At 43.6% G+C, this 13,827-nt stretch overlaps 1 protein-coding gene across 7 annotated transcripts in view; it reads left to right on the top strand.

Annotated features, from left to right (window-relative positions):
• The first annotated feature begins 7,395 nt into the window (after positions 1-7,395).
• The window catches only part of ESCO1 (establishment of sister chromatid cohesion N-acetyltransferase 1), a 35,066-nt gene continuing 28,634 nt past the window's right edge, over positions 7,396-13,827 (top strand). Inside the window, exons 1-5 of one of the 7 annotated variants that reach the window (XM_040586580.1) lie at positions 7,396-7,505; positions 10,189-10,292; positions 10,494-10,704; positions 11,275-12,646; positions 13,289-13,400. In XM_040586580.1, coding sequence (XP_040442514.1) covers positions 10,496-10,704; positions 11,275-12,646; positions 13,289-13,400 — 1,693 coding nt within the window. In that variant the 5' untranslated portion in view covers positions 7,396-7,505; positions 10,189-10,292; positions 10,494-10,495. Of the gene's footprint in view, positions 7,506-8,001; positions 8,147-10,188; positions 10,293-10,493; positions 10,705-11,274; positions 12,647-13,288; positions 13,401-13,827 lie in introns of those variants that run through there. The other 6 variants (XM_040586582.1, XM_040586585.1, XM_040586583.1 and 3 more) reach the window with 6 other exon arrangements.

Here is a 13,827-nt window from a genome sequence, read left to right as displayed (position 1 = left end):
GGTCAAAGTCCCATCCCTCTGATTTATTTATTTGATCATTCGTCAGCACTTCAGTAATAGGTGGTCAAATCATTAAAGCCTTTGCAAAGTGATTTCTGCCATAGTGGCTTAGAGTTTGTGAGGCTGACTGAGGCGTCACTGTTCTCCTCAGCCCTGAAACAGAGCGAGAGCCAATGTAGACCTTTGAGGAAAAAAAGGCAGTTGGACAGAATGTATTCTGAAACTGCTGGGAAGTCCTAATTTAGGGCATACTGAAATTAAAAAAAGAAGGCTTTTAAGCAGCTTCTGAGGAGCTCCCACCTCGTGCTGATCACGGATTTGGGCCCAGCCACACAAGATAAGCCAGTAAAGATGCCTTTGTATTTTTATTTTTATCTTTATCTTTTGAGTGGGGTCAGTACAAGAAGAAAACATGGATAAAAAAGCAAGTCAGGTCTTTTGTCTCAAGCAGTACGTGAACAGTCCTCTTGCAAGGCATGTTTCCTAGTAACAGCAAAGGAAGAACAAAAATACTTTATGTCTTTAGAAAAAGAAATTGGGACATGCTATACGAAAGCTAGTTTTGAAAGGTGGAAGGTTAAATTAGAAAATTAAAAAGTGCTTTCAAGTTCTGACTTTTCAGACAAGGATTGGCCTGTGCCCAAATAACAAAGTCTAACTTATTTTTTTCTCTGGTAAGGAATATGAGAGAAGTGTCTTGTAAAAGCAAAATGACATTTTGTGCATGTTACTACAATACATGAAATCAGTGTATTAGTAGGGTGCCTTATTTATTCTTACATTCATTTTCAGGTTTTATGTTTATATAAAAACAATGAGCAATAAGCAGTGTATTCAGCATTATATTTGTAAAATTGTTTGGGTACAGTACTGTTCAAAACTCAGCATCAAGTATTAATAAAAATAAAACCACTTACATTAAAAGCACACCTTACTATTTCAATAAAAGTAACATGATTAATGGCAGAGTTTCTGTCTCTTTGCACTGTCTTATTTCATTTAGGTCCAATCCCATATACAAATCTCCACAAGACATTTCTCTTTAAAGCTACATCTAGCAAATCTGTAAAGTTTTCCTTTTTTCCCAAATGTAGAATGTTTTTCCTTACACCTCATTAGGGAGAATGCATCGTACAAAGCACAGCATGCAAAGTGGCAACAATCAAATTTTACTGTGGACGTCTTCAAGTTTTGCCAGTCAGATTTTCTGAAACATAGAATACAGACACTCACCTCAGTTCTTGCAGGGGACAGAGAAGCTAGCAACAAGTGCCATAAACATTTTTCCTATGTCTTTATACCTTGTACACAGAATTTCACCAGTGAGCTGAAATCCAGAATGTGCCATCTAGTCAAAACAGCATGAACTCATAGGGTCTTTATTTGGTTTTTCATGCGATCTGAGTATCCAGACAGCAACAGGGATATGAAATGTTGGAGGTGGGAGAAAATTGTTAGTTATCAATGTACTCATTACTGGAAAGATGGAGTATAATGAAAGTGAAACTCCAAGTCACAAAGGTTGCAGACACCTCTTAAAGAAAACTTTCTTCCTAGTTCAGAATCATTTAGTAGTTAAAGCTGGAAGGGACCTCTAGAGATTGTTTAGTCCAGTCCCCTTGCGCAAAACAGTCCATGTTACATACATGCTTCAGAACATCCGTCTCTTCTCAATTTGCTCTTGGAAGTCGATGCAAAGTATTGTTCTTTTTATCTGTGATCAGTCACATTTTTATCCATTTTTATCAGTCACCCAAGAGCCATCCATGACCTTAACTGTATTAGTACCAGATCATAAAGACCAAGATTTTAAAGTGTAATTTATTATGTCCACTCTTGGAAAATAGACTTAGAAAACCTGAAAAATTCAAATAGAAAAATATGGCTCTATGAATGCAGAGAAACTAACCCATGGTCTATATCTCATACTGAGTAGAAGAAGGATTAATGCTGTTTTTAGAAACCAAGACATATAACAGCACAGTTTACAAAACAGCAGAATGGGTTAGGGGGAACAGTCTACAACTCTAGAGGAGCTGGTGTCAAGAAAACGTCAATTAAGCGATGGTGACTCCAGGCAGGTCAAAGTGGCAGGTCCTGTCAATGCGGCACCGAGTATCATGCTTCAGACATCAACATGCTGACTGTTACAGAGTGCAATCGCTCTGAGGCCTAGAGTGACCATTACACAGATTGGAAAATGACTTGATTTTCAAGAGTTACTCCCTAGATGTGGTTTAGGAAGCTGCTCCTTACCTCCTCCCTGCTGCAAGTTGCCATTTCTAACTGAGATCTAGTAGTCAATTGTTTCAGCCTTTCAGGTCAACAGAATGGAGCAGCTTGCTTACCTCAGCCATTCCCACATGCTTTTTGGGAACATTTCAGACAATGACCACCTTCCCTTTTTCTGTAATTGTCTGGACCCCTATGCATCACTCACATACATATGTCCACTGTCTGGCCTGGTCCCAAGTCTCTGCAAACCAACTGCCAGCCTTCCCTCCAGATGTAGCTATCTACAGTCTTTTCTATCCCTGCTCCCCTCCACCAAAAAAAGTATCTCACGTTCAGCACATACACAAAATGGACAAGTCCCAGCCCAGTTTTTTTCCTGCCTCCCTGCAAAAAGAAAAAGACAAAAACAAAAACAAAGCAAGAAAACTGACTCCAATCCCCCTCCACACACCCATTTTCAACACAGGCCCTCTGCTTTCTTAGCTAGACCCCTGTAAAGCTCTTCAGCTCCCGGCAGTCAGGGCACCCTCCAGTCCCCACTGTCCCACGTGCCACCTACACAGGAATTTCATAGGGGAACTGTCTCTTTCACCTACAACTCCTATAGCAACCTGGCTCGTGCCAATGACTCAGACTTGCCAGGAAGAGGACTTCTAGCTCTGCACATTGTACTCATGAGCAAGCACACTGTGCTCTTCCCAGGTTGCTTCAGCTCTATTGTGCCATCGCCCTGAAAAACAAACAAACAAACGACCCACAAACCAGAAACGTTAATTCCTGGAGTCACTGAGTGGCCATCTCGCACAGGCACCCTTCAGCCCGAGTCATGTACTGTGGTTCTTGTCCCATGATGCTAGCTGGTCAAAAAGAGCCTTAGAATGCTCCAAGCAATGAAGAAGAAAGAGGATGGTATCAAAAAGCCCAAGAGAATCTCCCTGGGGGCTTGCCACACACCACCAGCATACATGCCGGATCGTACTATAGGCTAGTGGTGCTTTTTACCAGCCAACAAAATAACTCCTGCAGCAGATCGGCTGTAGAATACCCCAGCCATGGGGTTTTTCTTAATTTTCATTCCAACATAAGAAAATGAAAAATCTGGCAACTGCACCAGCTGCCATAGCAGCCAGGAGTTCTTCATTGGCAAACATCTCTTCCTCTAAGGGATCCAATTTTCCTGTCTCTTTCTTTCTACTAGACACAAAAATCAGCCTCTCCCTTCCTCCTGAATGAGGGTAGAGGGGCTTCTTGAATTTGCTGAATGGATGAAAATAAGGGCCCTATGCTGCTGCTCAGCTGCTCCTCCAGTTCCTTAAGGGATCTACATATGTAGTGATCAGAAAAAAGAAACAATAGATTAAATCATCTTCACACGTGGCCTTTGCTAACCTGTCTGAGGCATTCTTCTGCTGCACCAGGAGCGCTTATGGGGTTAATTACAGCTGAGAAGTTTAAGCAGCTGCTACCCCTCGGTTGTCTGCCTCCGGGGCCTTGCTCAGATGAGAAGTCTGATAAGCAGCAGGGCAGGTTGGGAGCGTGTTAGCAAGTCAAATGGGGCTGCTAGAGCTCTGCGCTAGGACTGCTGCGATTGAGCCTGGGATTAAGGGCTCAGTCCTCTAACTGTGTAGCCCTGCCCTAAGGCTGCAGTTTCACAAGCCGCTATCAGCTTTAACGGCTCCCTCGTGCCCCAAGGGGAAGGCTTCTCTTCCTCCTTCCCTACCTTTCTTACCCTCCCTGATTCCAGTCAGATGGTCCTCACCCTTTCTTGCCCTAACAAAATATGATCCACTTTTGTCAGTGGGTTAATTTTTTGCTATCTCAGGAAGTCATATTTTCTTGTGTACGGGGGGGCTCTCAGGTGCTAGATGGAGGGTGGCATGAGGTAAGGAGTTGGAGCATGCTGCTGAGAGTGAGGAAAGAAAGTGGAGAGAACAGTGGGAAAGGCTTCCCCTTTTTGGTGACAGTCAGCTGTTCCACAGAACGGTTGCATCTCCCGAAGCTGTAGCCCGACAGGGCACTCTCTGCAATTAGTGGGATAATCCATGTATCAGCTGAATTATTATTACTCCTGTGAAAACAAGGCCTACCTAGAAGCAAGTAATTTTTCACTTAGCTGCAGATGAGGCACTCCAGCAGTATTACAGTAGTGGTAAACAAGGCTAAATAAACATCAAATCTTTTGAGGGTTAAATCTGTCCTATCCACTTACTCCACCTCTGTGAAAGCAGTTCCTCCTCCCTCCTCAGGTCCTCTAGTTCTAGGTCCACCAAATCTGTGCCTGAGCACTCCTGTTCATACCACAGCTTCTGAGGAGAGTAAATTCCTGTAGTTTGTGTCTGTTCTTTCAGAATTGACATTTGCTAGGAAGTTCAAATTGGCATCAGTGCTTCAAAATACTGCCACCTTCTGTGGAAAACTAGAAATTTACCCATATTCTTCTATTGTATGAATTGAGTTTTTTCTAAGTTTTGGAATTTAATGATTTTTAAGAATGCCTGCTTCTTTACTACTCCCCTACTGTACAGCAAATTACTATTCCACGGAAGGATGTGAGAAAATCTAGCTCTTCTTGCTTCGTGCTACTAAGAGGGATGGGAAAACATCATGTTAAATATACAAAGTTAGTGATAACATAAGGCAGTGCTTTTATCATCCTCCAGGAAATTTACAGGCAACCCAGTGATTAAAATATCCTTCATCTGGGAAGTATTCTGTAGGTTACTGTAGGAAAACAGAAGACCACATGTTGTGCATTCATTGTAAAGTCACAGCAGATTATCATGCATTAAAAAGGAGCTGTTATAAGGAGTTATAAATAACATCTCCTATCGCTTTTGAAAAACTGCAGCTGCTGAAAATTTCCATTTGTCTGCGACAAACTGTGCTTCAATAAAGTGTGTTCAGAAAGAGGACTTGCCAAGGAAGGCAGTTCCTTGTTTCAGTTAATAAAGAGGCAAAAAACTTTACAGGCAGAACAAATTATCTCCAGGTAATTTGATCTATAGGTAAAATCTTTTATGCTATTCAGCAACTTGACTGCAATTTCCAACAATTAATCCCATAAATGTAATAGATATAGAAATCAATAAAAAGTTTGGAAGATTTTTAAAAAGACCTAAAAATATTATAAAAATCAAAATAACCACTTTTTAAATACTTCAAACATTAACAAAAGAATATTTGCGGAATGTCTACGCTGTGTAGCTTCCGAGTACTAAAATATTTGTGTGGTCTCTGTCTGTTAATCAGCAAACTGTAAACAGCAATCTGTATAGGAAATCAAAAATCTTTGAGAGAAACCCTGTCACGTGTTCAAAAATGCATTAAAAAACTTTTCTTCTAATTTCTTTTGCAGTTATTTATTTGTTGGCTGATGCCAAGGTCCATCACACTGTTCTCCAGTCATTCTGATACAGTGATGTATGCAAATCACTATGTAAATTTGATCAAATAAACTGAGACTGTGTCTATATTGGCAAGTAGAACACATCAATAGGCCTGGATATGGAGAGCAAAGCTGCTTTATGTTGAGATCCCGATACACATACTATATGCATTTTAGGTACGACATAGTTCAGGTTAGCCCTAGGTTAGTGGGTTGGATGGGGGTATCTATATCAGTATTCTAGTTAGGATCAGCAGTGCACTTTTGAAGGAAACCAGATCGCTCACGCTTGTCGCATAGGGTCTTGGAGTGTGCGTAATAGATTCCTTTTGAAGGAAACCAAACCAACAGATACATGCCCAGAACATATCCAATGTGTTCCAACCCTAGTGGTCACTGCATCCACAGGCCTTGACTAAAACTGGTCTGGACTGGCACATTAGTGGTATGGATGTCAGATCCTCAGCTGCCCTTCTTCTGCTTTTGAACTTCTTACTTGCCAACATAGAGATAGGCTTGGAACTGGAAACATCCTGAGGCAATAAAGCCACAACATAAGGTTAGATGAAGTACAAATCCATTATCCAGTGTAGCAAGGACTGAAATATCCCAGACGACAGAAGAAAAAATCACAAATACACGGTTACAGTAAGAATAAGTTGTGAAACAGAACAGAACACAACTTTTCAGATAGCTCGCCCGCATCTGCGGGGTTATTAGCGAACTTAGGAAAGCCGACATCACTGGACTCAAAGAAGCAGTTTGCTGAGCAAACTCATTGCTCTGCAGAGTAGACTCTGCACAGGACTAGGGCGCATCTAACTCTTCAGTCTCCGAGGCACAGACAAGTGCCTGTCCTGCTTTTACGCTCAAGTGACTATCCACTAGCACAACGCTGCACCTGCGTTAGGGAGACTGCTGTCTGTGCACCTAAAGCAAAACTGATCAGCAGGAAACCCCCAGTAAGGCCAACATCTACCTCTGCATGTTTAGAGAAGCTTCCGAAGGCGTTAAGAGTGGAGATCCGTTCTGGCACAGCACCAAACCCATCTTTAAAGGGATTTCCAAACGTGTTTGTGGGAAGCGGCCCACACACACTCAGGAAATGCTGCTGCGAGCACTGACTGCTGTACCGCCACCATTAACAACAGGAAGCGTATGACGTTACATGTTTCACTTTGCATTCAGCTATGACTGCCAGTCACGAGGTGGCACTGACACTGCGGGCCACCGTCAAAAGTCACGCCGGCCCGCTGGGCTGTCAGCACGCGGTGCTGCTTCCCTCCTCACGTCTGGCAGGTGAGGAGCCCAGGGGTGGAGGTCGAGGCTTAACAGCCAACGGGCCCAACCCGGCCCGAGCTGGCCGGGCCGCCGAGGTAACGGCGCCGGGCCGCGGCAGCCCCGGGCACTCGCTGAGGCGGTGGGCGCTGACCACCCGCCCCACCGACGGACGGCCCCGACGGCCGCGACCCGCCCCGCGCACCCACGGCACTGCCCTCACGCCGCGGCGGCTGCGGACGGCCTCTGCGCATGCGGAAACGGCATCGGGCACCGCCCCGCCCCCCCCGCGGCCTGGGGGACAGAGGGAGGCTCGCGCGGCGACGGGCGGGGCGGGGCGGGGCGGGGCCGCGCCGGTGCCCGGATGTGGGCAGGTCCGCGCGCGCCGCCGCCGCCGCTTCGCAGGGGGACAGGGAGGGGGCGCGAGCCGCGCTGACCTCGACGCCGCAGCCTGCGCGCGCCCCCGCTCACCCACCCGCGCCCCGGCCCCGCGCGTCCGCCCCGCCCCTCTCCGCCCCTCTCCTCCCCCCCGCCCCCCCCCCGCAGCTGGCGAGCCGGGCGCGGAGGGCGGCTCGCGCTGCTGGCACGTCGCTGACACTCGCGCGAGGTAAGCGGCCGCCTCGCGCCGGAGCGGGGCCCGGGGTGTCTGCGTGCGTGTGGGAGGCAGCTCGCCCCCCGGCCACCCCCCCCCCCCCCCCCCCCCGGCTCCGCCGGCTCCCGTCAACCCTTCTCCTCCGGCGCCGTGACCGGCAGCCCGTCCTCGCGCGTAGCGGAGCCGTCTGCCCCCGCCTCGGGGCCGACAGGCCGGCGGCTCCTCCCGGGGCCTGCCTCGCCGGCCGCGGCCCGGCCAGGGCCTGCCTGCGGCCGCCGCTGTCTCCGCGATCGCGGTGGGAGCGATCGGGCAGTACCCGCTCGCCGACTGCTCGCGAGTGAGAGCGGGCGGGGGGCGCCCTGCGGTGGGCGCCGCTTCGCCGCCGCCCCCGCCTTGCCCCTCAGCGGCGCTTGCCTTGGCCTGAGGAACTCTTGGCCGGGTTTGGGGGCGCCCTGCCAGGCCCCGCTCCAGAAGGGCTGTCACGGCGGGGCGCTGAGGCGGATGACACCGGGCCCCGCTCGGCGGCCTTCCCCTTTCCTTCCTCTCGAGACCCGTCGTGGGGTCTCAGCCGCGAGTTACGGCGCGGGGGCTGCGCGGTTCAGGTGCGGCTGTCGGTGGGGGAAGCTCCTGCGGGACCCCGGCGCCCTGCCGAGCAGGTGGGCTTCCAGTCCGGGCCGGGGCACAGGGCTCGCCCCCGCTGTGAGGATTTGAGGGTGTGGGAGTTGTGTTGTTCTGTTTTTCCTCTACTTCCTGCACCAAAACCTGTGATTGCAGTGTAGTTTGCTCTTGTACTTCTCTGTCTTCCCTTCTTTCCATAATCTGGTTTTTGCTAGAGGGGACCTCCTCCAGGCAGAATCTGCCAGTTCTTGAATGTCTGGAAAAGTCCTTGCTTTGCTGTGCAAAGTATTAGTAGGAAACAGATTACTATTAAAGAGCTAGCTAGCTAGCTAGCTCTCTTCGTGGGAGGAGAGTGTGTTTGTCAGTGTCCTGAGGAACAGTAGTGGTGACGGAAGGGTTGTATTTTCTGTTTTTTACTTGAAAGTCTTTCCCGAGTACGGCATGTCACATGGCTGAGAGTGACAGTGATGTTTGTATATGTCTGGGGAAAAAAAAAAAGAAGGTCTAGGTGTACACAGTATGTGCCATGGTGTTCTCAAGTTTTGATGGTCAGTGTTGTCCTCTAAACTAAGAGAAGACCAAAGACTTACTCAGCAACTAGAGCTGTTATTTTCAGGGTGAGTGGCTTTTCTGTGGCCCTGATGGGTAGTCTTTGACGAGTGGAAACTCACAGGCTTGCTAAGTGTCATGGACTCATGAGTATTGGAGCTAAGGCATACAAATTCTGTTACCTGCTGCTTAGGGAGAGATGTGGAAATAGCACCATGAAAAGTGCTGTTAGAGATTTCTTCCCTGGGTAGAATTAAAAAATGTATCTCAAATACGAGTCACTGATCATGCAGCTTCTTTAAAGGAGAAAGTCAGAGGGCGGCAGTGGTGTCTGGAATTTGGGTGCTATCAGTCTTGCATGGTTAGAAGTGTCTTTATGAAAAGAGTGGATAAATGGAGGTTAATGATGATTTAAAATCTGAAAGAAAAGAAAAAGCACAGATCTTTTTCCTTTTGGGTAATGAACAATTATTGAAAGGAGCTTAAAGTTTCAGATTGTTAGAGAAAGACATGCATTTGTCAGTACTGGATGGCTTACTTTAGTTGTAATGAAATTAAAGTATCTGGTCTATGTTGTACAACTGGAAACTTACAGTTCCTGTTTGACCTTAAAATCTGTCAAATTTAACATTAGATTAGTTAAGGTTTGAAAAAGTAATATAAATCTGTTACAGACATATTTGTCATTCTGTAAGCAGCAAAACTTAATATGTAATTATTGACCCCAAAAGATGATAGGGAAGTTCTGAGCACTAGGTATTACAGTAAACTTAATTTAAAAAAATATTAGTGAACTTTGCTGAACAATTATTACTTACACCATAATAAAAAAAGTGTCTTTCAATAAGCAAACTTAAAAGTTTCAGAATCCACAAACAGATGTGAAAAGTGTGATTAACTGAAGCTGTGAAGACTTTTTACTGTGGATCTCTTCTATTTTTCAGACTATTGTACAGATTAATTTCTCCGTCATTGACATCAGTTGTCATGAAGGCACCATCTTCAACCGCCTAAGGCAAATGTCTTAAATAATGCTACTTTGTAGGGTTTCTGTCTCGGTATTGTAGCTTCAGTCATTTTAGAAGGAACAGCTATAGGTGGTTGTTAATGTCTATGAAGTTCTGTAGTAGCAGCCATAAAACAGTAGAGTCTAATGGATTTATTCAGTATTGCTGTGAGGCGCAGGATTGACAGCTTTCATAGCCCACTTTTTTGTTGGCTATGAAAGACAGCAGAATACTGCTTTCTGGAAAAATGAGAAAGGCTGAGAAACTTCCTTTGAAATGGTACTATTTATTATCTGCCACCTTTTGAAAGGTAAAAGGGTAACGCTTAAGACAGCAAAATGCCAAAAATTGTTGGATATGGAAATAAAATTTGTAGGTTGTTGTTTTTTTTTTTTTTTTTTTGTAAGAAACTTTGAAGTGAAGTATTGCTTGAAGGGATGGAAGAGGGTGGGAATGCCAAATTAAAAGTCTGAGAAGCAAGTTCATGAAGTGCTTACTGCATGAACATTTTATATTCTTCACAGGTGGAATGAAACATCCTGTTTGTAAGCATACACATGAGGAATGCTCTTGGCACACCTTGATAAGTTACTTAGGCCTAAACATCGATTGCTTCTTGTAAAAACCTGTAAGTAAAATAAATGTAATTTCATTTGAGATTGCTTTGATGTGTTGCTTTCTGGTCAGTTAGCATGATCTGCCTCTAAATAAAAGTGAGTATCAGTTACCTTATTTTGTAAAACGGGCAAATCTTTGGTTATATTAACTGACACTGCAACAACAGTTGACAGAAGACTGTAAAAGCTGAATCGATTACTGTGTTTTACAGAAATGGCAGCTCAGAAAAGGAAGTCTATGTTAGTAGAGCCTTCTGCTAAACGTCCAAAGGTGGACAAGAACAGCAAACAGTCAGTGAAGAAGGAAAAAGAGGTGTCAGATACAAAACATGTCTCAAATAAATCAAAGCCTGATCAGTGTGCAGTGCAGGAGAAAACTGTCCTCAAAACCTCTGCCACGTCAAACAGGTCAGTGACAAAAAAGTAAGTAATTGTTGTTCTAGTTGATCTTTATAGATTAAATTAGTGCAAAAACAATCAAAGCAGAATGAATTTGAGTTAAAGATACAGCTAAATAGTTATATTGTACTAGTGGGAAGATCGGCCTTAAGTGTATTTGTATGTATATGTATCTGTATGATATTAAGTATGGTATCTGCTACATGATCTTTCTCTGGCACCATGTTAGTGTCTTGAAATCCAGAAAGACTTTCTCCAAAAAAGTTTCAGAAGTGAAAATAAATCTAATATGATATAAGCTAATACTTAATTTGAAAGCCACAAGTGTCAACAATTAAAAACTGCTAGAGATGTTAAAAAGCATTCATCTGGGGTTCATAGTTCAGTTTTGCCATGCATAAAAAATGTTAAGTACTACACTTAAGAGTAACCTGGTGGAAGAGAGAAAATTCTTCTAAAAGTGTTGAGGGTGTAAGATCTAGTGTTTTAAAAAAGAAAAGAAAACAAAAAAAAGAGGCAGAGCTTAGGAATGAGAAAAGTGTTGACAAATTCTACTTCCTGGATGCTTAAAAAATAATTTTTTGGATCTTTCAGTGACAACACCAATGAACCTGAAGTAGGAATGCGCATGACTACAAGATCATCAGGATTCAACTTGAATAATAAAACAATACCTGACAAAAAAGTCCAACAACAGCCTAAGTCTACAAAAAATAAGGAGGTATGCCAGAAAAAATCTGTGCAAGAAATTCCTAAGTCAAAATGCGTAATTGCGCCAAATGAGCCAGTAATGAGGAGATCACAGAGACTGCAGCAGTTAACACATGTACATGTACCAGCAAGATCCCTGCGCAACAGAGAAATTAAAGAAGAAAAAGCTTTGGAAGTTAAGCAAAGTAGCCAGGCAAAAAGACACACTCAGAGTGTTGCAGCAAAAGTACTTAAATCTGCTGGAGAGAAGACAGAACAGAAAACGACAAAAATAAAGCCAAACAATACAAGCGAGGATAAAGAAATACATGTGGAAGTGACCAGCTCTCTGAAGGAGAAAAAATGTAAAGCAGACAATAAAAATGATAATTCCAGCAGCTTTCAACACAGCCTTCAGGGGTCATCATTATGTCCTGATGAGGCTCTTCAGGAAGTTAAGAAAGACCAAGCAGGCCCTGCATCTCCTATTCCCAGCAACACAAAGAAAGTCGAAACAGATTCTCTTAAGCCAAATTCTAAGACAGTAACTAAGGAAAAACAACAAGTGCATCAGAGCATAAAAACCAGTACAAAACCAAAAAAGATTTCACAGCCACCTGCAAGTGAAACTAATGTGGCTGATCAACCAGAGAATGATGCGAAATCCAAAAGAGTAAGCATCCTTGAACTTTGTGAAGAAATCGCAGGTGAGATTGAGTCAGATACTGTAGAGGTGAAAAAAGATTCCCCTAATACAGAGTATAGCAAAACAGAAGAAAAGCATGCCAACGTACAGTTTCAACAAAGTGAAATGCTTACTCAGAAAGAACCTAGTCAAAGTACTCAGTGCAAACGTTTTTTCCCTAGCAAAAAAGGAATGCCTGTCAAATGCACTCTGAATGGTAGAAGTAACTCCTCAAATAAAAACTCTAAGTGGACCAAAATTAAATTACTGAAAGCTAGTAACATGAAGCAAAGTAACTTAAATTCTGCAAATGCCTCCAAGCTTTCTTTGTTGAAAGATTACCCTGAAGTTTCAGAAGCAAGTCAAACAGCTACCGAAGCAGAGCTTTCTAAGGCGCAAGGCAAGCTGTCAATAACAAGACTGTCTGAGAATGAGAGTGCAGCTTGTGTGCAGGAGAAACCAGATCCTTCACCTGAAAAAGCTGGAGCTAAAGAAGTGATATTAGAAATAAAACAGCCCACAAAGAGGGGTGCAGAAAATGGTTTGTTGCGTAATTTGACAAAACATTTATGTGAGCCAAGATCAGATGAGGTAAGTAATTTTAATCATGGTGTATAGTGGGAGGGTGTTCTAAATCTGGTCTGTTTTCTGAGAAAGCCATGCTCAGAAAGTTTAACAATGACTTCATTTTACAGTAACTTAAAATGTATTAAAGATCCTTTACTGGTGTGTTGTCACAGATAGGATGATAGGAAGCTGAAAAATGAATCTGTTCCACCCTCCTAGGTTCTGTAGTTAAGGAAATGTTGATCAACAAAATTTCCTGCTGGAGCTGGAAGTTGTACAGATTCATTGGGGCACTTTTTGATGACTTAAGCTTGTATAGCTGATCTGTTCTGAAAAGGTGTATTAAAAGAAATGAGAGGGAAAAATACATTCTCTACCTGAATGAGCTCCTATTAAACTTTAAGATTTTAAGGGCACAAGTGTTCTGTAGGAAGTATCTTACAAGCTTACATACAAAACAAAAAAGGTTTTTTGCAAAATTAATACCACAAACTTAAGTATGGACTAGCTGATCAGTTGCATTTTGTTTCCTTTAAGTAATGTAGGAATCGGAAAACTCGTGCTGTATTCACGATGATAATACTTAGTTAAGTCAGTGATTTTGTTAATAGGTTAGAGGCATTAAATAGTTCAGGTTTTTTATCTAATGTTTTCTGTTTTGTTTAGAACTTCCGAGTACAGCTGGAATCAAGTCCAGAACATTCTCCAGTAAAGTATGTCACAGCTCCTAAACCACCAAAACAACTAAAAAAAGAACCTGGAGAAAATGAACCTCAAGGTAACTGTTTACTACTAATTTTTCCTCTTCTTCTGACCAGTTACATGGGAAGCCTAAGTCTTCCTTTCAGAGGAGTGTTTCACAGAATAAGGTACAGTTGGTGCAGAACTAAACCTCTGACGTTGGAACCGTTTACCAGGGGTTCTGTATTTCTTTGCGTGTCACACCCATGGTCACTTTAGTAACAATGGATATCCTTTTATTTCTGGGCTATGTAGTGGGAGAAAGAGGTGTCAGTTTATCTACCTGCTCTGCTTTTGGTGCATCTTTGTGCCTTATGCATTAATAATTTCATGCTTAAATATGCTCCATTTGAGTTAAAGTGACAGGTTTTTTAAAAATGCAACCAACCAAACAGAAAAAAACCTAATCGAATAATTTTCTTTTCCATGTGGTAAAACTTCCAAATTTCATTTGGGTTCTTCTC

The sequence above is a fragment of the Falco naumanni genome, chromosome 3 (assembly GCF_017639655.2).
Source record: "Falco naumanni isolate bFalNau1 chromosome 3, bFalNau1.pat, whole genome shotgun sequence".
NCBI classification, from domain to species: domain Eukaryota; kingdom Metazoa; phylum Chordata; class Aves; order Falconiformes; family Falconidae; genus Falco; species Falco naumanni.
The sequence above is the reverse complement of the archived record's forward strand: the minus strand, read 5'-3'. Positions and strand labels throughout refer to the sequence as shown.